Source organism: Haemaphysalis longicornis, unplaced genomic scaffold (genome assembly GCF_048455015.1).
Source record: "Haemaphysalis longicornis isolate Haplotype H1 unplaced genomic scaffold, Haemaphysalis longicornis Haplotype H1 scaffold_6, whole genome shotgun sequence".
NCBI lineage: Eukaryota > Metazoa > Arthropoda > Arachnida > Ixodida > Ixodidae > Haemaphysalis > Haemaphysalis longicornis.
In genome coordinates this window covers 31,519,724-31,547,137 of record NW_027526407.1, presented here as the reverse complement: position 1 = coordinate 31,547,137, position 27,414 = coordinate 31,519,724, and the positions used below count along the sequence as shown (strand labels likewise).

Sequence of the window (27,414 nt, the reverse complement as noted above, 5' to 3'; positions counted from 1 at the left end):
GAAGATTTGCGCGCGCACATATTCTAATGCAAGGATCACAAATTTATAAAATTGCGGAATTTTACAATAGTAACGATGAAGACAACAAACCCGCTCGAGCCTCCAAACAGTATCATGATAATGTAAATGCCACGTTCCGAACACACACGAATGTTCGGTTGCGGTCTTTTGGATCTCAGGAGCAGGGGCGGCAAACAGAATTGGCTGCAGGAGATTTAACGGGCGAAGAATGAGGGGACAAAAAGGCACTCAGCATGAAGAACTGAAGTGATGAGCCAAACTTAACAATATTCTCGGACGCAGACGTTCCGCTTCCTCTTCCAACCGACCTTACAGAGAACCTAAAGGAGCGCAGAGACAGGCAATGCGTAGCACCTTGAAAATGCTGTTCAAAAAGTGTCCCGGTTGGCCTTGGCAAATCCGACATCCCCGCCACCACCGTTAGCCGTATTCTCAGCTAAAGACGCGATTAATTTAAGTCGGTAGGCACTAATAGAAAGGATTGTGCAGGCCGTGTAACCTTTACTGGGGCGCTTTTTACAGGGGCATTACTATATAGGAGTCTGTCATGGTTTTGCGCTGTACGCCAAGTGACCCCCGGATTTTCTGTGCACAGGGATTCACTGCAAGCCCGCATGTAATGAGGAAAGGCCGACTTCAAGAACAGGCACATGATTAATATAATGTAGAACAATGCCAACGATTTATAACGAGATTTGTACAAACAACTCCTTGGTACAGTTCTTCAGCAGAACTCCCCAATGGTACGTAGCGTGCCAGGAAATACTACTGCAAACCAAAAGCTACTACCACAAGAAAATTTGCGCACTAAAACGAGCATTAGTATAAACAAAATAACGCTGATAAGTATGGTGCTTTGTCGATGTGTGCCTCACTATGGTTGAAATGAGAACTCCCCGTTACAAAACACGCTGACGAAGCTGAAGTATACGTTGATATCGATCAAATACTACAAAAATGTTTTATTTCAGTTTCAGTTTATTGTTGATATGGAAATATACACACCATGCTAAAAAAAACTTGAGAATCGCGGAGTTTAGCACTGTAATGGGCTGTAAAGGGACCCCTAGGATCATAAGGAACAAGCCAATTAATACCCAATAAAGAAAAAATGGTGCCTGTAATCATCAGCCTACCTATAATCGAAGCCCATAAACTAATGTTTCTACCATCGAAACCTCGGTCGCATGGTTGAAAAAAGAATTACCAGCCTTTTAAAACCCTGTTCGTACTGACCCATAATGGACTGCCATGTCCCTATTGACGTTTGCAAAAAATACCGGCGATCCACAAAAAATTATAAACGCGAAAACATCATGTCCCCACTTCACCTGCTCTAACAATGCCCTGATTCATGCTTTTGTGTAATAAAGATATACCAATGAAACCGCTTTGCCCGCTAAATATTGGTATATTATCTAAGCATAAATGATTCAGTGTGTTCACAATACCACATTTACTCGCGTAATGATCGCGCTTTTTTTTTCAAAAAATTCGGTGCAAATTTTGGGGTGCGGTCATTATTCGGGGTAAAATTTTAGCGAAACATTCTTGAGCACAGAAAACGCAAGCAAGTTGTGGGTCAAAATTTTTAAGGCAGGTTTCATCAACATAATAAAAATAATGAATAAAATATAATTAAAACTCCTCACACCACCACCAGCCGCTTTGCAAAGTGACGCAAAATTCAGTGCACTCTTGAATTACGGAATGCGCCTGAACAAGCTTGTTGCGAACTGACAACAGTTCGACCAATCAATGGCTGCCACTGTCACAGTGCGGGGCATCAAAAAAGACATGGCTGCCTATGCAGCACCCGGAGAGCAGTTTTTCTTTATCTTGTGAGTATATCATGTGCATTTAGTGAGAGTTTCTTCCTCATCAAGAACGAACGCATGCTTGCCGATATCGCTAATATCGGCAAGTCTGCTGCAATAAGGTAGTCAGGTCATCTTTGAAAGGGAAGGAAACAAAGGTACGCACGACCATTATCAGGAAGATTTGGCACGCATACGATATATTGCTGCAGCTTGTTCAGTGTGCGTTTATTGCGCGGGAAGTTAAAAAAATCAAACTTTGGCGACAAACTTCAGATGTGCGATCATTACGCGAGTGCGATCATTATGCGAGTAAATACGGTATGTAACCAGATGATGGGACGTAGCACGCGCTAACAGTTGGGTGAACCAAGTGTTCCTTCTTACCCCGAAACCCTGTTTAGAAAAAAAGCCACGTCCCGTTTTTTTTTTTTTTCTTTTTTTTTTTTTTTAAATCAGCACCATGAATAGCTTCTGGAACTGGGGTACTCAGGATGCGAGGGTGAGCCGAGGGGTCGCTCCCCCTTCCCGTATTACAGTAAAACTCCGTTAATTCGGCCCTGCTAATGCAGCCTCCGTTAATTCGGAATTTCGGGGAATTCGGACGCGCCGTCTTGTCCCGTCCAAATTCTGCATTGTTCTATGGCTGAAAACTATCATTCATTCGGACACATTCGGTCGCAATTCCGTTCATTTGGACTCCCCGCCGAGTTCTGCTGGGGAAACAGCAGCGCATTCCGCCGCGGCCGCGCTTCAGCTAATTCGAATTCGCAGCAGTAATCAAAGGCGCGCCTAAAAAACTTCGAGATCGGAACGGCAGATATACGACCTTGTGTACATCTCGGAGGCAAAAAAAGAGTATGGCACAGATTCACAATCAAGTGAAAGGCTGAATGCCCATCGCTGTGGCCATCATCCAGCCACGGCGACCTCGAATTCGTCAATTTTTTCCCTTCGTGCCAAACCCATTTGTGTCATTGTGTCGGCAAACGACAATTATTGACCTTTCAAAAAAATAAGTTAGGTGACGTTAAAAGCATTTTTCCGTCGTTGTGACCGTACTCGCGATAATTCAGTACTCGATAAATTCAGACTCCCTCTGGTCCCTTGAATATAGAATTAACGGGGTTTTACTGCATTCTATACGAGGGGGAGGGGGGGGGGCGGACGAAATACGAAAACACCTCTGCCTGTCAACAAATAATGGCAACCAGTAATTGTTTTTGTGCAGATAACCTATGCACCAACAACATGTGGCTTCAATGTATGTTCTCATTACGAAGGTCAGCCTTTTGGAAAATTCAGTGAGGAAACATGTACAAAACAACCGGGAGGTTATGTGGAATACGACGTCATCTTGAGGTCTTTATATTTTCTATTGTAAATTCCCCGCTTTGATTTTTATTTTTTTCTTGTTCTGTTTTGTTTTTAATTTTTCCTTCTTTTATGTTTTCCCTTTTCCCTTTTGGGGGCCCGCCCCGCACCCACCTCGGAATGAAATCCTGCCTCCGCCACTGCCCTTCGGTATGTCTACATTGCTTCCGCAAAGATATATACTCACCTTAGAATGCGGTCTAAATCCCTTATTGCGGGTGTGCGCATTTTCGTCCTCATTTTTTCCAGGAACAGGGCTTTTATGCAAAGATATCTAGAGTCCACCTGCCTTTTCAGCTTCCCGCTGTCGACCTCATTAAGGAACTCTGCATTGGGCTCACATCATCTTATCGGTACATTTTTAATGCCAGCGCGCCAGTCGCAATTACTCGAAAAGGTCACCTAATTAAAGCACCCTTTAACTAGTAGCAATCATTCTTCTTGGGCCAATGTTTCCTTCATTTAGTTAACTGCATCAAAATAAAAGCTGTAGGGCCTTCCCACGCCCTTGCAGCATTCACTATGCAGATACGAAAATTTTTGGTCATTTAGGATGCCGAGGTCTTGCGCTTGCTCATTACTCTTTCCTTTGCTGCCTCGCCTCATTATCATTACATTTACGCCTATGTATATTTGTGGGCTTATGTATATTGTCACACGAAGCCGAATATGTGAACTTTTGTACGTAGCACACGGATCACCCAACTTTGATGAAGACGACGCTGTGTGCGGCGCGGAGCTTGGCACATGGCCGACATCAACGTTTTAGCTAGAGGTTTCACTAAAGCAAACGTTTGAAACCTCTAGCGTGAAACCTCTAGTGAAACCTCTTCGCTTCGGTTTTAGAGATTTCAATTCGGAATAAACGACAGATGGAAGAAACTGATGCACAGAGTCGCGTAGCAACATTTTTAAAACGTTCTTTATTTGGCATTTACAATTCGCACGTTAACAAGCATGAATTGCAGTTTGCATATTTTCAACATGAAGCACATTTGGGCACTTTTCATTGATTCTTCTGGGATGTATAACAAACCGACGAAAATAAAACATTCCAGGTCTTGACGTAATTTTCAACGTTGTTTTATTTGATCTCGGACAAATTTCCTGCAATACTACTCCGACAAGCACGTCTTCAAAGCATGCCAATTAGTAGATAATTTTAGGAGCGCATGCTAATAAAATTTTCAGAAACTTGTGTTTCAAGGCACGTATATTCGGCAAGCAAGCATGGGGACCACTTTCAAGCGGCATTTCCAGTAAACTTTCATTTTTGTCATTCAGGGGACTGTGTTTAACTTGGCAGGCAATGACGGCAAGCTAAGACTTCATAACAATTTTGCGGAAATGGTGTTTTCTAAAAGCCAAATATCTATCCGTATCCAACAGCAGCGTCAACAACAACACGTAAGCCACATCGCGGTCAAAGTAGAAGGCTTAAGACTGCCTGAAAGCGAAAACTTTTTTAGTGTGAGATCTCTGGAATGCCATGCGATTACATGCATTATGTTTAAACAATTGCTTGTTCCGGCTAAGCAACAGGTAAAGTTGGTGGTTCCAGACACAAGGCGCACGTAACTGTCGTGAACGGATGCACCGCAAAACATCCAGCATAACCCCTGCCGAACATTTCACGTGGTAACACCTTATAGCAATGATTGGAAATCAGTGTGGCAATCAGTGTGGCATGCGTACGCCATCAGTATAGCACTAGTACAATAATATAGTGTGCACCAAAACGATTTCAGTCTCTTGCTTCTTTCTCATGCTTTTCTGTGGTCAGAGCAGGTACTACAAGAGGTTTTCTTTCACAGGGAAGAAGATAAAATAAATATTAATGCCCATTTTGTATGCGACTTACTGTTGACAATGTGAGCTTACAGGTATGGAAAAAACGAAGGGTGACTTCGACATGGCAAGAACCCCAGTATGCATATGCTTGAGACATCATAGTACATAACAAAAAATTGCTGCAACCACCAATTTGTTGATTTCGCGTGACGATGCATCTCTGGAAGACTGCAATTTCCCTGAAATCTTTAACGATTTGGTAAACCAAACTGATTTCGAGCTATATCTAACCCCAAAATCTTTCGATCTGGCCACTTCCAGAAAGCCCTCTTCAAGCTTTTAGTCATGTATTTTTATTGCAAACCGGTTTTTAAAATCACAAAATAAAGCGGTCAGCACCAAAGTGTATATATTCATTGACCCCAACCCATCTGGAGGAATAGTGCATGGCTGTAATTAGGGCACACAATTACCCTGCCTATTAATATATGAGCGCCCCCATGATAAAAATTATCAGCAGGAGACTGGGAAGATGGTAGCCATATAAGAAGTAAATGTGCGCTATCTTGTACTCAAAATAGAATAAAGATAACAAGTGATGATATACATAAATACCGTGCAACGCATACGAACAACCAGTAGGCATTAAAATATAAATTAACGGTATATATTTCCAAGCACAGTGCGCTATCCAAGCCTTTTTTTGCATTTGTGCTGTAACCTAGACATAAGACATACAGGTTGCAACAAAAATATTCTGAGATACGCAATAACACCCTCATATATAGGTATGACACATCAAGGGTTATCAACAAACTTTCAGTGCATGCGAACATCGAACACGCAATAGCGACTCTTGCAGACTCAATAAATATATTGCGTACAGTTCTCCCCTTTCAACGTTCCACCGGCAACAACACTCTGATTATGGAGTGCAAAGCTTAAGTTAATGCCCAAAACCAACATTTCGTAATTTTGGCATTACCAACAACAGCTGCAAATGAAACTCGTAGACACTCAAGTTAATGTGGTCATTGCTGGTTTCGCACAAGGCGCCAGCGAGCGCGCCTAAAAAAAACGTTCAACGCGCAACGACAGCGTGTCGAAGGATTATTTTACAGGAATAACACAGATTCAACTTATTGCTTAAACTGAAAATTCTTGCAAGCTTGAAAATGTCAGCGCCCCTGTGGTATGCCATGTACTACAACGGATGTCACTAGAAACGAAAACGTGCTTCCGAGACAAAGCATACGCTAGATTAAAGTTATTGGTCAATTGTGGCTGTAATTTTTCTAACAAGCACGTCTAAGCTAGCGCGCTTACGTGTTTAGCCAAAGGTAATGATACACAACATCCAGACCATCCATTATTACAGTCTGTCAGCGTCCCGGTGCAGTGCGCAGCGTGTTGGAAACAGTTACGTTTTTCATACATAAGGAGGAATATGACGCCATATGAACAAGCCAAAGATGTATTATATTTCACTTCTCAACGAATGACAGAGCCATTTATTATCGTTCGCCACTTCTGTTTTTTTTTTCCTGAGCGCCATTGCTAGCATCGAAACCACGTGTGAAAGTGTCGCGATACGAATTCTAAATTTTCGACCTCGGTATTGACACAATAAAATGGCTTTTTCCCTCCGCGTTTTAACAACAACGTAGACAACTGGGCATTCCTTAAGTACAACGTTAAGTTGTCTTCACGACAAAAACTAAATAAGTTTTTTGAGTGATCACTTTCTTCTGAACTGGTTTCACGAGAGCCAACAAGCTTCCAGTCGCAAGAAACGTTTAGTTTATTCACAAACAATCCTTAAGAACAAAGTTAAAGCGGTCCACGCCATAAGCTAGTGATTAGAAGACTACATGGTTGTGCAAGGGTGTCACAATCATTGAAGGTTGCATTTTAATGGCTTTGCAACATTAAAATGAACCATCATCATCACAATCATTAAAACACTCCTTGTATGTAGGCTTTTCCTTATTCATTCAGAGTGTGGGTGCATACCTCGGTTTTTAACCTACGAATGCAGTGACTCACTAAAAGCCTGCTCGAGTACCGTCGCGTCGTTCATTACACTGTGAATGGGAGCCAAAGTAGACAGAAGTGCGAGAAAACGGTTGACAAAGCACCAAACGTGCCATCTTGCAATCTTCTCATTCATGTTTTTTTTTTTCAAAAACACCTGGCACTCACACTGGCGTGCTAACGCCGTCACCACATCCCTACAGCCCTACCGACGCTCGCAGAACATTCCTTTCTTGAACCGTTAGGACAGCGCAAGCCTAAAACGCTCGAAAACGAAAGTTAAAATTACAGAAGCCAAAGTTTCGTCCACCGCCGCAAATGATCCCCACAGGTGTGGTTTGCCCAGCGCTTCTTCCGTTTCTACTTGACCTTGCTGATGGCCCCAGTACTGATACCGGGACCCACTCCGTTCTTCAGGTAGGAGGTCTTCGACGACGTGGACGTCACCGTGTGCATGCTCGACGACGTCCGGCTCTCCGTGGCACCGCCGCCTCCCGACGTGAGGGTAGTGGACGTCGTCGCCGTGGTCTTCTTGCCGGGTCCTCCCGACGTGCTGGCCTGGGGCCCAACTCCGCCGCTGGTGGTGGCTGTGTTATTGGTGGAGCTGGAGCCGTCGACCACGGTGATGGGCACCACCCGCTCTGTGCCGTGGGGCTTGTCGGATCGCTTGGGCGCCTCGATGATGAGGAAGCCGTCCGAGGTGATGGAGCACTTGACGGACTCCGGCAGCACGTCCTTGGGCAGCGTGCACTTGCGTGTGAACTCGCGCGAGATGACGCCAAGCTCGTCAGTACGGTCACCATGCTTGCCGTGAATGACCACCTGGTTGTCGACGGTCTTGACCTGCGCGAAGAAGGTTGGGGGGGGGGGGGGGCGGGGGGGGGGGCGGGGGGGGAATCTAATAAGCACAAAAGTAATAATAGATACACCGTCTTCGGTGGCGCAGTGGCTCCCGCCAAATAGCAGATAGACGTGTGCACGAGTAAGGCGGCTGCACAAAGTTCGCCTGAATCCTACTACGTAATGCAACTGCTGAATATGCCGTCCGTGGAGGCGCTGCGTCTTACTCAACATGCAGAGCGCACAATGCCGGAGTTATGCCACCGACGTTCTGAATGCCCATTGGTAATGTCCAATGAGTTCCAATCAACGCTTTTATGATGATGATAGTGTATAAAGACTTGCTTTGAATCGCAGTGACGACAAATGCATCCTAGATTGCCGATTACTTTACTTGCCGTTGGTTTGACTCCTAACGAAGAGTCACATTTTACTTTTAATACAGAGTGAAACTAACTACAGTTGTGGCTGACTTTTCTGTCGCCGCTCCTTTCTTTCTTTTGTCATAGAATTTGATGCACACATGCCTTACGTATTCATCATTACGTATGCCTGTACCTGCGTGCTAACGTACATCGCGAAATACCTCCCATACTGTTCCATTCTGCCACACATACCCTCCAGCTAACGCAGAGCAGAAGAGGTTAAAAAGCATTTAAGAGTGCTGAAGGCATGCTGCAAATGTGCTTTATTACGCATCTAGGTTACGATTCTGGCCCATAGGTTACTGAAGAGGAGGCTTCTATTTTAGGACACCATGCTTGCCTGCCTCCAAAGACATATTTCTTACCTACCGCTGCATCATCGTAATTATGAGCGTATTACCAGCAGGAAAAGGCTCAGCTGGAACAGGACAAAAAGAAGACTGAACACCTGACCGCTGTGTCCAGTTTTTTTTTTTTTTTTACTTTTTTTGTCCATGTTCGAGCTGCGCTGTCTTTTTCCTCTTGATCATGTCTAACCAATACACTCGCGCCGCCGGAGAGAACAGACCGAGCGACCTGGTGGCGGGCTTTGGTGGCTCACGTTCATCAGGTTCTTTCGTCTGTATAGATATTTTTTCCTTTCAGATCCCCGGACTTTGGGGGTCTTTTTTTTCTTTTTGTGGGTCAATAAAGTTTATCAACAACAACAACAACAGCACGTCCAGATAGCCACTTTAGTATAATGAGTAACCGAGGGCAGCCCAGCACTTTGAAGATGCGCAATTTTAAACCGGGTCAAGGTAACTCTCACGAGAATCCATGATTGTAATAGCATTCTTCCGTCACGCGGGGACGTTTCAGAAAACTCTTCACCAAGCAACCTAATTTTTACAGCTTTAAGACCACAAAATTAGCACTCTGTGTAACCTACAACACTGTTCACAGTGAAAATGACCTAGCCTTTCTTCCATCACGACTGCGATCGCCTCTTGCTAACCTCCACTGCAAGCCAGTTGACGTTTCCTTCCTCAGTACAGCGTGTTGAGGGGCTAGTTGGTGTTGCAATTTTAGACAAAAAATACTGTGCGTAAACGACGGGACAGCGCCCGCCCTGTATTTTATGATAAATGCGTCCATTGCGCGCAGTTTTTAACACGAAAGTGTTTTTTTCCGGGTACACGAAGATCTCACTCCCGTCATATCCGTCACGGAAGTGACGTCGCCAGAAAAAGTGCCATTGACGATGCGGCGCCCGGATTCGAGCCCTCTCGCCGCAACGGGAGGTAGGTGGCACTCTACCGACTGCACTGTGAACTGAGACGTGAGCAGCTCTACGAACGCGCCTTATGTCCTTCGCTATGATTCATTCAGATGGTGCTGCCGTCTAGAAGAAACGAAGCGAAGTAGCGCATCATGACGCTAATGAGCGCCGACAGTCGGCGTCTCGATGCCAGTGCCTTCGTGTACCGAGTACGCGCGTGAATTGAGGCACAGTCCGACGTGGTTTTGACCGTTGTGTTTCAAGTTGCTGTTTCTGTGCATGTCATTTTTGGTTTTGTGGCCCCGGAATAAACCGGTTATTTTTTCCGTTCCTTGCGTGTCGGTGTCACTTCCTCTGGAGGGGCCAGGCTCGCGAACCCTTCGCACATGAAAGAAGTTCCTTTAACATTCAACCGCTCCTGTGAAGGCATCTTTCACTTTCGTGTTTTACCGATTCCTATGAAAGAGGGGTCAACCAGTCTTTTTTTTTTCATCTAGAACGCGCTCTTCCTCCTCAAAGCGCAGTGCCTCAAATTTTCCCATTTGTTGGCAGCTCGTGTAAGTACAAAGAAATATCACTCCACTCTCCCAATCTTACTACCTCCCGAACTAGAAAGTATACGTGCCTCGAGGTCGTCGCAGTCGAAGTGGCCCACGTCCAGTCGGAGGCAGAAGCGCTCCGAGTCGTTGGTCAGCGATGTCCAGACGGACGGCTTGAGCGGACTGCCGTCGAAAAGCCGCCGCCGCATGTCATGGTACCGGTTCTCGTAGCAGCGGTACTCGCGGTCCAGCCGAGAGTACTGGTCGTTCAGCCGGCTCCGGAGGTCGTCCAGCTCGTCCGTCAGCCGACTGCCCGTGAACAGCGAAGACATCCTGGGCTCACTCGTGTCGCTCCTGGTCTCCTTAGTGTGCCTTACTTCGGCCTCTGCGGAAACGAACAAACGAACAGAGCTTGCCGCGGGTATCCAACCTCCGAAAAAAAAAAAACACAATGCAGATGTGAGTACGAGATGCTTCCAGCACAGCCGGACCTAAATTTTTTACAGCTTTATGTGTCAGGGGTGCCTTCCGAAAAAATTTACCATCTCTTCCTAAAGAAAGTTGGGAGAAGCGTGAAAGCTAAAATGGCAGCATCTCCACTCCGTAGATGATGGCGAGGGTGCGGAGTACGCTGACTCGAAATGACATCCAAGTTGCGCCCCGAGTGGCATCCGATTTGCGCCCCGACCGTCATTCCATTTGAGCCGTGAGTTGCACTCTGATTATTCCCGAAATGAAACTGCAAGTCACGGCTCAAATCGAATTCCGCTTGATTTTCGCTTGATGGTGGTGTGCGCACGGATGAGCGCGGACGGACATTGGGAGGTCCTAAGGTACTCCGCACCGTTACAGGCGATAGAGTAAGCCGTTTGACTGTCGGGTACTAACTTACGGTTGTAGCCCAATTGGTAAGACGATTGACACTAACTCTGTCTGGTCTACCGGACACCGGCTCGAATCCTGCCGGTGCCTGTGTGACTTCTTGCGATTGTAAATGCTATGCGCACGGACGCGGACGCACATGTGCGGTCCTAAGGTACTCCGCACCTAAAAGTGCGTCCAATCGATCGTGAAACCTTCAAAGACCCGAATGGCGAACGAAGAATGAACCCACCGGACGATTTGTCGCGCAATAAGTAAACGCGAAGGATCTTAATGTATACGTGGTTTATGAGAAAAAGGTATACAATTGCACTCCTTCTTCGTGATCGATGCGTGTGTTGTCTTATCTAGAAGCGTTCCCTTTTCGCGGTTTCTAAGTAACCGTTTTGACACAATGGAATCCCGGTTTCGCGCAGGCACCGTGTGTCGCGAGCTCTTCTCAGAGCTTCTCGGTCGACCAAAAGGTTTACGGGGAAATGTATTATTTTTCTGACAGGACGGCGTCGGTTCCGCAAAGAAAGCTTTGGCTTTAAAATCGGTAGTCGTTCGTGGTTCATCGGAAACCATCGCACTACCTCTGGGGTATTTACGAACAAGGCAGAAATGGTTGGTTGATATCAGGGGTGATTTTTATCAATTGACAATGAGACAACGAATATGATTACATTACTAGTACCCGCAGCTCATCGCCTTAAAAGCGATGGAGGGCGAGACAAAGGGCTCATGATCGCTACTGCGCACACACCACTCAAAGTATACCCACTTTAGAGTGCCAGTCAAATTTCGAAGCTTTTAAGGAAATCGTTCAGCGTCAAAGAACGCTGAAATTCGCGGCGACCCAATGTGGATGCCCGCCGAACTTATCCCCGTGCAGAGCTTCCGGCAAAGTTCATGCGTGTTCTGGACTACTGCCGCATATGCGCAGTTCGATTAAAGTGTCGAGTGCGCCAATTATATTTCCAGTGCATTTTAAGTGTATTTTAAGTGCATTTGTTTCTTCATCAAACGCCCTAAAAAGCGTTTTAGTATCACCCTCATCCCTAACAGCAAGGGATGCTGCATCACCCACGCGCAGCACAGAACAATGGGTAGTGCCGGGATTCCGCACTAATTATAAATATCAGGCTCCACACTTCAACATTCCTACCACCCTAAATGAACACAAACATAGAGGTCGCTTTTCCCGCAAACATTTGTGGCAATACTTCGTAAACTTCAAGTTTCCATCACTGTTACAGTCATTTCTGATGTTTTGTATTTATGTGCTATTGCTGTTGTTTCATGTCTTCCATGCAATGTGTACAACCGTCTTTCTGTGTTCATTTGTAGCAATTGTGAGTTTTAAAACCGTAATTTTTGTATATTTTCTCGAATTAGCTTATTGTGTTGTATAACTACGTACCAAGGATGTAATCTTTCATTTTCTTTCGTTATGAGTTATCTTTGTTTTCTTGATCCCTGCCAAGTGAGGGTTTCCGGGCCACTGTCAAGCTGCCTTCAGCAGCTTTTAGCCCGGACGACCTTCCAGTTTCTTCTGGAGAAAATCAAGATTATCTTATCTTATACAGCCCAGTCCACTGACAACGTGGCCGCTACCAGGGCGCAGCTGTTGAAAAGGTAGCACGCTTCAGAACTGGGTTAGTCGAAAACAGGCCCATCCTCCGTGAGCTCATTTGAATACCACTTCGATAACACCTGTACTCTTTAAAACCTTAGTTACGAAGTCTGTGCCTTCTGCATCGCTACGACGACATAAAGGATGCAATCGATTCATTAGCAAGCGATCACTCAAGTATAAGGGCAAGTTGATGAGTCGGGAGAGACCGCAAAGAGGTCGTGAACGAGTGTTCACGACCTCTGGAGGGACGAATAAGGGACGAAGAGCAGAGTGCCAGGTTGGACACAAGTTGGTAGGAAGAGAAAGCAAGAGGGTAAGGAAAGGTACAGGAGAAGAAAGTCTCTAACGTTCGATCATTTACAAGTCGTTCCTGCTTGTACAAGAGCCGCTTTACGACTCCAGCGAGCACTAACAATTGAGCTGTAAGAACATTCCACTGGCAAAGTGGCAGCCCACGCAGAAAGTACAAAAGGCGCTAGTGTGATCATTTGGACAGAAGCGACGGCTAGGGACTTCACACCGTCAGCTGCATAGTGCGCTACGCCCCATTTAGGCTTCTTGACCTGAAATCCTCGCTGTGAAGACTGGCCTATCCGGAGAACGTGTTGGCGAACGGGGATGGTTCAAGAAGCCCCCGCATATCCCTGAGGCAAGAGCTAGAAAAACAAGCGGGCGGTTGTGAAGAGCGTGGAGGACAGCGCCTGGACCTTGTTCGGACGACTGGCAGAGGCAAACGAGCCGGTGGCCTCCTCATCGCTGTAAACAAACGAGCCGACGGAAGCCCAATTTCAAAAGCACGCGCGTTCTTTCGGCGACGAAGTTGAACGGGGAAGCAAATACAAAGAGGGTGGAATGGAAGCGGAGAGCGTGTAAGGAAAGGCACGCGAATCAGGAAACCACGCACGGCGGAGGAAGCGCCGGGGAAGGGGCGACGAGAGAGCGGGAAAACAGCTGAGCGCCGACACAAGACTGGTAAACACGGAACGGGCGACGAGGGAGGGGGAGGGAAACGGCTATGGCGGCAATGTCAGGTCGTGCGCGCCTGCACCTGGCTTTTGGCGACGGGTGCGAAAGTTGGGGCGGCAGACGAGGCTTTCTTCGTGGACAGAAGCAGAAAGTGACGCCCAGCTGCATTTTCTTGTGTAACGCCGGGTCTGGCGCTTGTTTGCGCTATCCAACATAACGGGACCTAACCTAAACGAACTGAATAAATGGTTCGAATCTCAGAAAACTAATACCTTAGCTAAACGACCAAAGTAATAATCGAAATAACGAAATCTAGAGAACAAAATGTTGAAGAAAAAAAAAAACCACCAACCCCACTGCACGATCTTCCGCCCTTTGCTGAAACGAAGCTAAGACGTCTACCCTATTCCGTTAAGCCACGCATTCTGCACAGTGTCATCATCATCATCATCATCATCACCAGCCTATCTACACCCACTGCAGGGCAAAGGCCTCTCCCATTAACCTCCAATTATCCCAGTCCTGTGCTAACTGCGACCAATTTATCCCCGCAAACTTCTTGATGTCATCTGCCCATCTAACTTTCTGCGGCCCCCTGCCACGCTTGCTTTCTCTAGGGATCCACTCTGTTACCCTTAATGACCAACGGTTATCTTGCCTTTGCGTCACATGCCCTGCCCACGTCCATTTCTTCTTCTTAATTTCTACTAATATGTCAGCACAGTGTTAGCTAAGCATTAAAAGTACAATTGCTATCGGGCGGCACTTCAGGCCACGCGAACAACAGTCAGACTGGGGAAAGAAACAAGTGAAAAACACTGCACCTCGCTTAACCATCCTGCCTGTAGCTTCTGGCCTTTAATTATCTTGGTAAGAACGCGACACTTCAAATCCCTCCTAACAACATTTTCTTCGCGAGAAATAGCGTTTCCGTTGCCCAGCAGTCTCTCACGTGGAGAGTTTCGAGGGATTTGTGACGCCTTTAAGGATAGCCGCTCCTTCTGCAAACGGCGGCCGCAAATTTGAATTCCTGAACTGGTAGAGATGGGTCGACGCTTGGAAGCAAGGAGTTATTTGAATACCGGGGCCAAATGGCCTACGAACCTGTCCTAAAGATGCAACCGAGAAATTCAAATAAAGAAAAGACAAAACAAAACCGGAAGCGCACGGCCACTGCTGGATCCCGAAGTTGACCGGAACCAAAGAACCGCACGTTATTTCCACCGTGATCACGAACGCGGATAACTCCGAGAGGAGCGCGTACACGCCATCGGTGAAGAAGGAAGAAAATATATATATGAACTGTTTTCCAGCTCTTTCGCCGTATCGGTCGTGATCTTCGCTGCCCTTTATTATCATTATTATTACTATTTCGTGCCACTATCCGACTTTTCGATTCACGGTCAGACGCAAAGCGAAGGCCTGCCCTTTGCGTAAGGCACAGTTCACGACTTGGGGACCGCGCCCACTAAACCGGCGTGCAGCGGTCTCACCTTGTAGATTAGAAGGGCGCCATCACGGCGCCATCTTTGCGAGTGTTGATGAGTCCATATGCATTCCCTTTATTAGCAAGGCTCCGTGGAGCTTTAATACAACCGAGTTCGCTAATCAGCTGACCACAACGAAAAAGATGTGAGGAAGTGTCATTTTACAGTCCACCTTCCTACTTGGGAGGTGTGGGTGGTGAGCTGCCGTCATGCCTGCCTCTTTCATGCGAACTGATAGCACGAACTTCCGCAAACGACGAGAAAAACAAAAAAACAAGTAACGTTCTCCTCGATGGAGGATGTGATCTCTCCCGCCCCTTGAACTTGATCGACATGAACAGCTTCAGCAACGCAACACCAAACGCAACGTACGGAGCTACAGTTAAACCTGGATGTAACGGACCTGTATGTAACGAATTCCTGGATTTAACGAAGTTTTTCAATTCCCCATTGCCAGCCCCATTGAAACCCATGTTTCGTGACCTCCATGTAACGAAGGCGTTGCGACGGTTAACCTTGCTGAAATGAATTCGCTAAGCTAATGAGCCATTGTTTTAAGAACTTTTTCTTTAAAAAATGGCTGGAAAAATTCGCCAACTTAGCCAACTTCGCCCGCAACGCAAGCTACCGCGCGTTTCCAGTGCGAGCGCAGTGTTGGTTAGGTGCTAGGCCTGCCTGTCGGCGTGTAGTCGCGCGTCTCCGCTGCCATCTGTGGGGTCAGTTCATCGATATTGAGTTCTGCTGCCAGAAAACGAAAAGGTTGTTTTTTCAAGACAAGCTGGCAATTTTGAATGCCGTCTGCGCCGGCGAGAAAGAACGTAGCCGCCCGGTGCAGTATCCCAGCAAGCATCCTCTCAACAATTTTTAGTGCGGCAAAGGGCACCAAGTTCACTAAAAGGCACCCTTTCAGCATACAATATGATCCTTGAAACGGGTGAAAAGGCAAACGTGATAATGAAGCTACGTTTGTGAATAAGGGGGAAAGTGACCTTGCTTCTTCGGAGTGCTGTGTAGTGAATAACTTCGTGGGAAAGCAGCAGGCGCACATCACGAAGTTTTTTACTATGAAATAAATCCTTTAAGGGCGAGTTCACCATCAGTGATGTCTAGCATTTCGGTTCCATTTCTGCTTCATTCACGCCAGCCTTAACTCAAAACCTGCATGTAACAAAAACCTGCATGTAAGAAAAAAGTGCGAAATTTTGTCAACTTCATTATATCCAGGTTTAGCCGTAGTTACTCACTCATGCCTCGAATGTGTTTTAGTGCTGTGTGGACAAGAGCGCCCTACGGAAATGACGCAACCAAATAAGACTGATTCGTCTTGCATGCAACCTTTCGATAGTGTCCTCCTTCAGTACCTACACTTAGCGTAATAACTCGCACTATCAATGGCCTCATCCGACCGACGACAGTTTCTGCCAGTGTATTCAAAATACCAAAACCTCGCGCAAGTGTCAATGCAAAACTGTTCTTTCAAGCTACCTTCCATTCGTTCTATTTCTAATATTGAGAAGCTCACAGCAGCATCACCTTAGAGGTTTCGAGCTACCTTTGTGGCAGCAAGGTTAAAGAGGACTTGGCGTAGTACTGATCCCTGAGGTACCCCACTGAGATGGTAGTAAATGCGAGAGGCAAACAGCACAAAAAATGGCTGTTGCAAGATATTTAGCACTGTGCTTTAACGAATGTTGCATAAATTATTTTGTACATAGTTACTGTGCCACACTTCCGAGATGATGCGTTTCTACCGTATATTACGTCTCGAGAATGAACTGTAGCAAATATTTAAATTGTGTTAGTTCTTGGCGGAGAGAACACCTGGCAGAACATATATCGGGGAAAGAGACAAACAGAGCGTTGAAATGTTTCCGGAAGAAAGAAGAATACTACATGAGAGTTAGCTATTGAAGTAACAGCCTCCAGCTCTACGCTCGTTACGGTAAATATATGCCACAACAGCACTCACTCCTGTTTTTCCCCATTCCCAGCAGTCTTTTTTTTCCTTGTCACCAAGAAGCCTACGTATTTCACGCTGTGTCAAGGAAGGATTCTTTCTTTCAATATTTAAGCCTTTCTGACACGATGCATAAAACATCCGCCTGCAGCACTGATGTCTCCAGTGCTGTGCAGTTGCCACCGCTTCCAAGTGCCAGGCGTTTATCGAATGCCGTTCTACATGGTGGGTCGTACTTCGACCCGTAATACGGCGCGGCGGGCATTCGCAGAGCCGGTCGGAATGCCCGATTCTGGAACAATGCCTCTCCCACTATACGCGATCCCAAAATAACTACAGCCACGGAACGCCCTTTTCCTGTTTAGGTTGGCAACACAAAGGGCCATGTCTCGAGGCATATGCATACCAATTCATCCACAGACAAGCAGTTCACGGTTCCCCCTTCCCAGGCTTATTCTGCCGGTGTGCGAGAGTCACGCTCTGCGCTAAACTTCTACCGTCTCCATTGGGGCGGTAGCCAGCTTGGGGTGGTAGCGAGCGCCAGTGGTAACCAGCACCGCCGTTAGCCAGCGCCGCTCCGACAAGCCGTGGTGAAGGGCACCTTCTTGGTAACCCCCGGGCCGTGACTCGAGCGTCTATGACGTGTCGGGAGCGATTAACCAGCGGGGAATCAGCGGCGCTGGCTACTACCGCAATCTCAGGAAATCATTACATCCCAGTAAATACCGAAGAAAGCGGAGGAGAGCACAGTCTCCCCGGTAGCCTAGTTGGTATGGGATCGCACCGGCATTGCCAATGTCGTGGGCGCATGTCCCACCCGGGGAGCTTGTTTTCTCCACTTTCTCGTTACCTTTCGAAGTTTTCTAAACTTGTCTGTTTCAGGAAGAGTAAATAACGCATCACCACTTCTTCTTTGCCTTCCTTGGCGTTCTTGACTGCTAGCCTTCCTTCCTGTGCTTGTTCAACCAGTCCCTCATTTCTAATTATGATTTGGAATGTGCATGTGCGTGTGTGTGTGCGTGCGCGCGTGTGTGTGTGTGTGTGTGTGTGTGTGTGTGTGTGTGTGTGCGCGTGCGTGTGTGCGTGCGTGCGTGTGTGTGCGTGCGTGTGTGTGTGTGTGTGTGTGTGTGTACGTGTGCACGTGTGTGTGCGTGTGTGTACGTGTGTACGTGTGTATGTACGTGTGTGTGTACGTGTGTGTGTACGTGTGTGTGTACGTGTGTGTGTACGTGTGTGTGTACGTGTGCGTGTTCTCGATTCTCTTGGGAGCACACCTGAGCCATTCAGTTCAATAGACGGAAGAGGCGGCCTGACAACGAGTCCTACCAACCAACGCTCCGGAATGGCAGCGCATTCCTCCCAGCGTATCAGCCCGCGTCCGCCGCGGGATACTAATTAAGAGCGGTGTCCTGGGATGAGCGCTGACCCTGAAACAAACAATACGCTTCCGCGACTGCATACCTCGCGATCCACTGAAGACGCGGCGGGGCGAGCTGCTTTTCGACTGCCTCACTGCAGCGCTGCCTGCACTGAACATATGTGCAATTAATATCAAGCCTCCCAGTGCACTCGTACGACCCAAAAGGAATGCAATCAAAACGAGCGAGCCATGCCTTACTACAACAAATATGACGCACTCCGTGCTGAACCACCTCTAGCAGCGTCATGCTTCGGTCTGTCACAAACACGCTGAACTATGTTTGCCGTTCGCCATAATACTGCACTCCATCTTACAAGCTCAGCTGGTAGATTCCATCATAGAATTCACCCTCTTTATTGACCTTTTCAAATCTGTGCATAACCTCTGTTCATTTTGCATATTCAACCACGATTCACAAAAAATTTGAATTCCACCAGGTTCGCTTCGACTAGCAACCTACTTCTATTTAAAATACGCACCAATTATGGCAAGGTGAATACTACTTTTGCGGCTGTAAATAAGTGGAATTCTCTCGCGATAGAAACATCACAATCGCCACCTTTACCAAGCTTTAAGAACAAATTGCCATTCTTACCCCAGCTTTAAGAACAATCTCCGTGAATATTTACTCAACCGCAAATAATTCGCTTAACTGGTTGAACCCTATGTTTTTATGCTGTATTTGTCATTGCACCCCTGACCTATTCATAACTTTACCATTTCTGTAATATCGTTTGCAACTACCTTTGTTGAATTTCGCACGGTGTAGATGTATAACAGCTATAAAAAGCTATTTGAGTTGTATTTCGCACTAACGCATTATACCTTGTTTTCACTGCGGACTTTGCTGCAGTACTAAGTTTTTTTTTTTTTTACTTTCTGTAATAGGAGGTCCCCCTCCAGCCTCGTGCTTTGGGACCTCCTTCGGTATATTTTGTTATGTAAATATGTTTTCGGCAAATAAATTTCTTCTTCTTCAAAATTATGCATCCGTGTGCAAATCAATGCAACTTAGGCCCTCTAGGAGGTTTTAATTTGTCCATGTCAAGCTACGTATTTTTGTGTTTGGCTTTGGTAGTGCAAGCTATTTTTCCATCCGCCTGGAGAAACAGTTCCGCTCTAAGCACGTCTTTTTGGCAGAGAGTGAGAAAACAAATTCCTGTTGATTTTTATGTCGATTCCCGCATATTGATTTTGATATCAAGACAGGGCAGTCAAAGTGCACTATTTATCCCCCTTGTGTTTTGCCTTGAAAATTGCCTTTACAAGAACAGCACAAAAAACAGCCCGAAATAATGCAAAACACATCACAGAAAAGACGCCTTCATTGCACCAAGGCATCGCTGCTCTAGGAGAACAAACCATGCTACATTAACCAGTTTTATTTCGTTTTGAGAACAAATTATAAGTAAAACATTCATAACAAAGCTCTATCATCTCACGGTAAACATCGGTTTGTGCTGCCTGTCAATAGATTAACGAAAGGAATCACAAAGTTATGCCGAAAAAATATTAAAGGCCCACCGAAAATAGCTTCTGATATTTCATTTGTCGTTTTGTGTAGTATGCTGTAAGCAGCTGCCGCCAACGCTTTGCGTCAATGCTATTGTGCAGCCAAGAATGAAATATAAATATAGCAGAAGCCTGTTCTGCGAACGCCAATTTCAAAACTAAAAATTACCACTGAACATTTTTGACGTGCCGCTACCAGAGCATAAGCACACAGCATTACTAAGCACGATATCTGAAAAAAAAAGAAAAACTTTTGCTCACCAAGTTTACATAAAAGCTCGTTAATTCGAGCTCGAAGGGGACCATAAAATTGTTCGAATTAAGCGGAGTTCGAATTACCGTGCGGGCGCTAGAATGAATGGACATCGCGACACAGCGCGGACAGAACACTAAGAAGCCACCTCTGGTCTCCTTATCGCCAATTAGGCGCTACTAGAAGTTTGTGTCAGGCGATTTTGTAAATAATGTCCAAGGAAGTCGAACGGCGACGAAATTAATAAGTCAGTTAGTTATACACCCAAAACAGGCACTGATTTTGCATTCTGTGAGCAGTGAGCTGTAATGTCAAAATAATAACGCTGTTTATGCGCGAAAACAAGTTTATTTACTTGGCAGGGTCCAGGCAGGCAAAATTAGAACTAACCAGTAATATGCACTTGCTTGCGTTTCTTATGTCACGACTCCATGAGCATCGCTGGGAACTTGCGGAAGGGCTCCAGCGCAGCGTCGTCAGAATTCTCATCTACTGAGAAATAATGCTGCGACATCCAGCCTCGACGCTGCTTTGTATGCATCTCAAGTAAATTTGGTCTCGTTTGGATTTGCAACACATTGTAATCACTCTGTGCCGACTTCTTCTGCGAGGAGCAATGAAAACCAGGGGATCTCAGCTCTAATTAGCCGTTCTGGACACCGACGTGTTCGAATTATCTGGAGTTTTCCCCCATTGAAATACACAGAGCTGTACCAGGACCACGGTGTCAGTTCGAATTAACCGAGTTCGAATTAACGAGCTTTTACTGTACTAGTACGCTTGACGAAAAATTGCGAGCACACGTCCGACTTTCCGGCTTTTTTTGATCAGCAAAACTGACTTTCTGCCTCTTCAAGGCGGACGTAGCAGCCTGTGACATTTGCGTACATCAGTAGATAGGTGCTCAGATAAACGCTAGCGGTGTACAAAACCTTCTCCCTTGTCGACTTCGTCCGCTCTACGTGCAAGTTCCGAGAGAGTGTATCAACTTCAAGAGCATTGCGTATCGGTTCCGTAAAAGAAAAGAAAAAAAGACAGAACGTTATCGGCTGCGCGGACTGCTGCCGAGCATACCGTTTGCATTACGCATGCGCTGAGAAATGTGGAACGCACTATTTTTTTCTCCGAAACGTGAGATAACGTACGCTTTCCCAACTAGTGTTGCATGGAAAAAGACGCGAGCCGCGAACAATGAAGGGGCTCAGAGAGAGCGAGACCGGCGCGGTTGGCTGTCGTCCCAGCAGGCGGCACGCGTAGCGCGGTTGCACTTGCTGGCACTCGTCGGGATCTAGAGGAGGTTGCGGGCATTTGTTTTGGAATGTCTATCTAAAGCCCGGCTCCGTCAACACCTTACAGAGTAGAAGGCGCCATCACGGCGTATTCATGAACGATTGCGGGACGCGCCAGTTCACTTTATTATAAGCACAAGTTGAAAAAATGCGCTCATACTGGTTTATATAGTTTTGGCTGGGAACCACCTAACAACAGCAAAGTAACGAGAATGTTATATTAGCAGGCCTACTAATTAGCTAGAAGATTTTTGTTCAGAGGCCGCTAGTTTTAGTGGTAGTGGGAAGGGCAGAAACGAAGAATGTATTGTAATGTGGGAAACGGGTGGGTGTTTCCCAAGCTTGGGTGGCCAATGAGAGTACCAAAAACAGCTAGGGCACAAGCATATTTACGTGCACAAGTGGTTGAAATCTCTGCGCAGTTAACTGTCGGGGTATATTAACCTTACATAATAAATAGTTAACAACTTGACTAATTGCTGGTGAGTGTTTTTTAGCAACGGATAACGCGACCTGAGCGGGAGGTAGAGTTCACGCTGACGCGGAAGTCAGAACTCTTTCGGGGCAATACTGGTGAATAGCCTTTTCAAAGAAGGCTAGCCATTGCAATATTTGTCTAGTAAATGGATTGGCTGCTTTGGCTACGTCGCGAGTGCAATCCAACCTAACACGACCGTGATTGTCGACCTCCAAATATTAGCATGAAAGATTTAGGTCTACTTTACTGCTCATGGTTAACTTCGCCGTCAAGTTTGAGTAGTGTTTGGGTGCAACGAACCAGACATCCCTTTGACGTCATTTGAAATATTAAACTTTGTCATTGACTTTGAGCATGAGCAGAGTACGTGTCCGTGGTATTTATTCTGCGGCTCTACAGCTGCGTTGCTGCCGAAGAGGCGGTGTGTGACTTTCTATGGCTGCCTTAGAGACCACGAAGATAAAGTGCAGCTGCGTTCACTTTGACAAAAATCAGTTTTTGGTGACAAGCTGAACTCAATTGCAATTTCGGAAGATATCCTTTGACCAAAAAAGATAATCATTTTTATATGTTATATACACTTTACATCTTTTTATGGTATATCTTTAAACCATTTATAAGATACATTCGGTTTGGTTAGTTTGCACTCTGCTGGCTGGATGTTGTGCGCATGCTTGTGCTTACTTTTATCTACACTGCAAATATTTTAACAAAAATTACTTTTAGGTTCTATGCCTACCCTTTCCACCCTCGTCTATACTTTGTCTTGTAAACATAAGCGTACTCATAACGCTGTTTAAAGAGAGGTCTACGCTTCGCAGGTACGAATGCGCTACTCGGCAGTTCCCTTTAGCAACCTGCCCCTCCAATGATAATAATAATAATAATAGAGTTTATTTCCATCAATACAAGTGATGGAGGAGGTGGGAGTAAAAGCGAAAAAAATCACTTGACGGAGCTCCTACCACCCTAACAGCTGGCAGCGACAGCAAACCGCAATAGAGGGCAGAGTTTGACATTGTACTACGGTCTGCGTAGTGAAAAAAAAAAGAGAAGAAAAACATGACATGCTTGTACGCTCTGCGAGTAAAAAAAGAAATGACATTCAACTACGCTCTGCGTAAGAACAAATAGAAAAAAATGATATTCCGCTGCTCTCTGCGTAGTGGAATAAAAAAGAGTAATGAAACAAACAAAAACATGGAACGAATATCGAACAGATCACCTACGCGTTCGCGCTGGCGGCGGTAGCTTCCCTACTTGGCACCGAGCCGCTCAGCGCGATAAAACGAGCCTACTGGTTATATAGCCAATTTCTATGTATCACGCAGCTTCTGGGTGCGTTACCCAACCCTTCCCAACCCCTCACCCTCACTTCCTCTGCTGCAGTATAGGATCACGTACGCGGGGGCAACAAGGTTTGCCGGGGGCGCACGTTGTGCGAGTACATACCGTATTTACTCGCATAATGATCGCACCCCTCAAGTTCGTCGCCAAAATACGACTTTTTTATTTCCCGCGCAATGATCGCACCCTGAACTTGCGGCAGCCACATGCCGTATGCGTGTCAAGTCTAGATGACGATGGTCGTGCTTACCAGAGTTTCCTCCTCTTTCAAAGTGGACATGGCTACGTTATTGCCGTGGACTTGATGATATTAGCGATACCGGCAAGCGTGAGTTCATTATTGGGGCGGAAGAAACTCTCACTAAATGCTCATAGTGTACTCACAAGGCATAAAAAAAACGCGCTCGGCTTGCTGCATCGGCAGCCGTGTCTTGATGTCCCACACTGTGACAGCAGCAGCCACTTATTGGTCGACCTGTTCTCACCTCGCAGCAAACTCGTTCCAGCGCGTTCCGTAATTCCGTAATTCCGGCGCGTTCCGCAATGAAAACACTATCTTGCGTCACTCCGTGGTCATTCAGTGGTCGGTGGAGTTTTTATTTTGTTTTTATTTGTTATGTTTATTATGTTCATGAGACTTGTCCTAAACATTCTGACCTGCAACTTGCGTTTTCTGAGCTGAAACTTTTTCGCGAAAAATTTACCTCGCGTAATGAAAGCACCCCTAAATTTGCATCATATTTCTGGGGAAAAAAAGGGGCGATCATTACGCGAGTAAATACGGTATATGCAGGCAGGGGGCCGCGTAGTTATTATGCAGGCGGACGGAGGGCTTGCGTGGCGCAATTTCCTTGTTGACTGAAACGAGACTACATGCATCGTGCCGCTCACGCACACTTGCGTTATATGGCGTGGACGTCATGAGTCAGCTCCGACCACACGTATACACCAGACCAACCTTCTCCCCACCAGCCTGCCTTACTCACTCACTCCTCCACAGTTCTTCACGTTGGCGGCCATTTCCGGAATGCTGTTGCGGCGACCGCGAAAATTTGCCTCGAAACAATGAGGACGCGGATCTGTGGCGCTAGGCTTATTCGTTGCCACGGCCGTGCGCTTGGGCATTATTTCTCTCACTCTTTGGCGGCATGAATGCCACGATTGAGACATATGAGTCTCCTTCATGCGCTTTAAGTAGCATGAACGAGACTATGAGGAGGCTTAACTGCCGCATGCTTATCACGGGTGACTTTGAGTGCAGTGCAAAAATTTTTTAAAATAGAAGGTGTTTAACTGTGCACCATATAAAACTATGCCACTCTAGTCTGTGGCGCCATAACAAACTGTGCCACTATAGTCTATACCACCTCAGTAAAATGTGCCACCACAACAGCAAGGCGTGCACTATAGTCTGTGCCACCATAGAAAACTATGCCATCATAAGTCTATGCCATGCACTTAAGTAAACTGTGCCGCTATAGCTTCTGCCACCATAGCAAAGCGCGCCACTACAGTCTGCGCAACCATAGAAAATTGCCATTGTAGTCGGTGCCACCAAAGCAAACTGTGCCATATATACTCTATGCCACCTTAGTAAACTGTACCACAAAGCCTCTGCCACTATAGGAAGGTGTGCCACTATGGTCTGCGCCACCATAGTAAACTGTGCCAGTATAGCCTGTCCACCATAGCGAGGCGTGCCACCATTCCTAACTGCCACATGCTCGTGAAGAGCGAACTTTGAGTGTAGTACGAGAATACCTTCAAGCAGAAAGCGCTAGCAAAATGTGCCACGAAAGCTTAACTTTCTTTTTTCACTACGCCCCGACCGCAGATGTTCACAAACGTATAGGTCCACTTGGCGCAGTCGCATGCGCCACCAGCGTTGCTGCACCTGTGTGAAATTTCGCGTCATTCTGGAAGTACATACCAACCCACTACTCAATGTGCGGTGCACAAGTGGCCAACAACTAAAGAATGAGGTTCCCATTCTCTGCAATGTGGTTGTAAAGCACGCTTGCTGCAATAGAAACTCTTCCTATCGCGCTCGTCGTACTGCCATGGTCCCTTTAGAGGGTCACGTTGTTTCCTTTTTCGTGCTACGACCGCTTTCACCACTACATCGCTTCATGTAGCCCCTTAGAGAAGAAAAAAACTCTATAACTGCATTTGCATCACAGTAGTCCTCCGGCATTATTGGTTTTTGAATCTCTCATTACAGGAACAAATTTTTAAGAAAAACATGACCCCACCCTCAAGATGAACATGATAAAATACAGTTATTGCAGCCGAATCTGTTTATTAGGCGACAAGCCTTCCGTGATTAGGTGGATACAACTCTTCGCTTGAACATAGTCGCCCAGAAATAACTCCCGGTTGAATCCAACGATGGCCACAGGAAATCTTTGTTGTTCAGTAAAACGAAAAGCAAACAGGCGCCTCGAACAGAGCTTCTCAAGAGACGTGAAGATTTTGACTTTTCGTCTTCCACAATCTTAAAACGAAGCGGGCAACGACGAGATGCCCGCGTCACCCCGTGGGTGACAACACTCGCCGCGTATGGTCCAGCATATCACTTCCCTTCGCATCGAAAGATTAGGCCAGTAAAAGGAAAACTTGCAGTCAATGTGCGCCCAACTCCTACATTCTCATTCAACCATGCAGGGAAACGCGCCCCGTCGAACAGCCACTAAAATTGATCAACGAAGAAAACTGTGCGTGTTTGTACATAATTTAGGCAAAACAGCGCAAAAAAGTCAAGGACAGAGAAAGATACACGACAGGGAGTGCGCTGTACTGTCAACTGGTTTTATTTTGAAAGAGAGACACTATATATAGCCGTCCAACCTCAGGTTTATCTACGCATGCGTAGAAAATATATTTTTTTCTCAGATAGGGTGATAGAAGCCATTCTGACGCATGCCTCACCAAACGTAAGGATCCGTTCTGATTCGATAATTTCACGTGAGAGGCGCGATTTGCACTTTTTAATGATGTAAGTGTGTTGTAATTCTGGCAAACAGTCCTTGCAAGTCGAACAATGGCTTTCCAGGAAGCCCTCAGCATATTTCACCTCCCGCGCATTCTTTGGACTGTTCGCGTGCTCCCTTAGCCTATCGTTGACGCACCTCCCAGTTTGGCCAACGTACACTTTTCCGCACGTTAAGGGAATTTGATAGACTACCCGTTCTGCACATTCAACAAAAGGTCGTCGATGATTTGTGCCGCAGCGGCTTTGCTGGGTTGCCTCCGGGTCAGCCATTTTGCAGAGCAGTGTTATCTGCATCGTGGCACTAAATATTCCCCGCTGCAGTACAATTCTAGCTGCTTTGCATTTGTAATGCGGAGAGTAGGCACGACGTGGGAGAAGATGAGAGCGCGGGAGGTAAATGACGTGTCCGCTGTCGCCGGTGGTAGAAGGCGCAGGGAAGGCCACGCGAAAGGGAAATTGAGTAGGAAGTCAAGGAAAGCAGAGCACGGAGACTAAAAGGATGGTGGCATTTGAAGTCAAATAAAAAAATCGCGCCAATCCACCCCGTGAATGTAGTTGGAAAGCAAAGCTGTAAACGGCCCCCATAACGATTACCTATGCGACGTCACTTAAATTCACTCACATCACTCTACAAATACTAAAACCAGAGAGAAGTGAAATGCACTTAACCACACCATTTATTACTTCAAAGAGATATTCTTGGTAAGGTTAAATCAATGCATGATGCATGAACGGTGTTTGGTTGAGTTGTATTGGTGTAGCACAAGAGTGGAAACCTTTTTTACAAAATTAAAGCTCCAACCCGGTGTTAGACGATCTGACTTCTCCGTCTCTGTGCCGCGGACGGAGGCGACAAGATTTGCGGCAGAGAAGGAGGAAAAGATGACGAAGAAATACTTCTATTCAGATTTCTGAACGGCCCCGAGTGCAGCCCTGGGGAGTGATTCCTTCTTCTGTGGCGCCCATATGCAGTCCGCGCAGCCTGTGTTCTGTCCACCCGCTGAAGCTGGGTAGGTAGACAGGGCCTGGACAGCAGCATCTCCCATTGCTCTTGTTAGGTAGTTGACGGAAAGAGAGGAGGGTGCTCAGGGAAGGAGCCGCATTGTACCAA

The 27,414-nt window shown here is 46.3% G+C and overlaps 1 protein-coding gene across 3 annotated transcripts in view; it reads right to left on the bottom strand.

Moving 5' to 3' along the window:
• Positions 1-4,116: 4,116 nt before the first annotated feature.
• The window catches only part of LOC144142437 (uncharacterized), a 41,441-nt gene continuing 18,143 nt past the window's right edge, over positions 4,117-27,414 (bottom strand). For all 3 annotated transcript variants that reach the window (XM_077673942.1, XM_077673944.1, XM_077673943.1), the window contains exons 2-3: positions 10,189-10,487; positions 4,117-7,880 (exon numbers count right to left, since the gene is read on the bottom strand). In XM_077673942.1, coding sequence (XP_077530068.1) covers positions 7,398-7,880; positions 10,189-10,487 — 782 coding nt within the window. In that variant the 3' untranslated portion in view covers positions 4,117-7,397. The remainder of the gene's footprint in view (positions 7,881-10,188; positions 10,488-27,414) is intronic.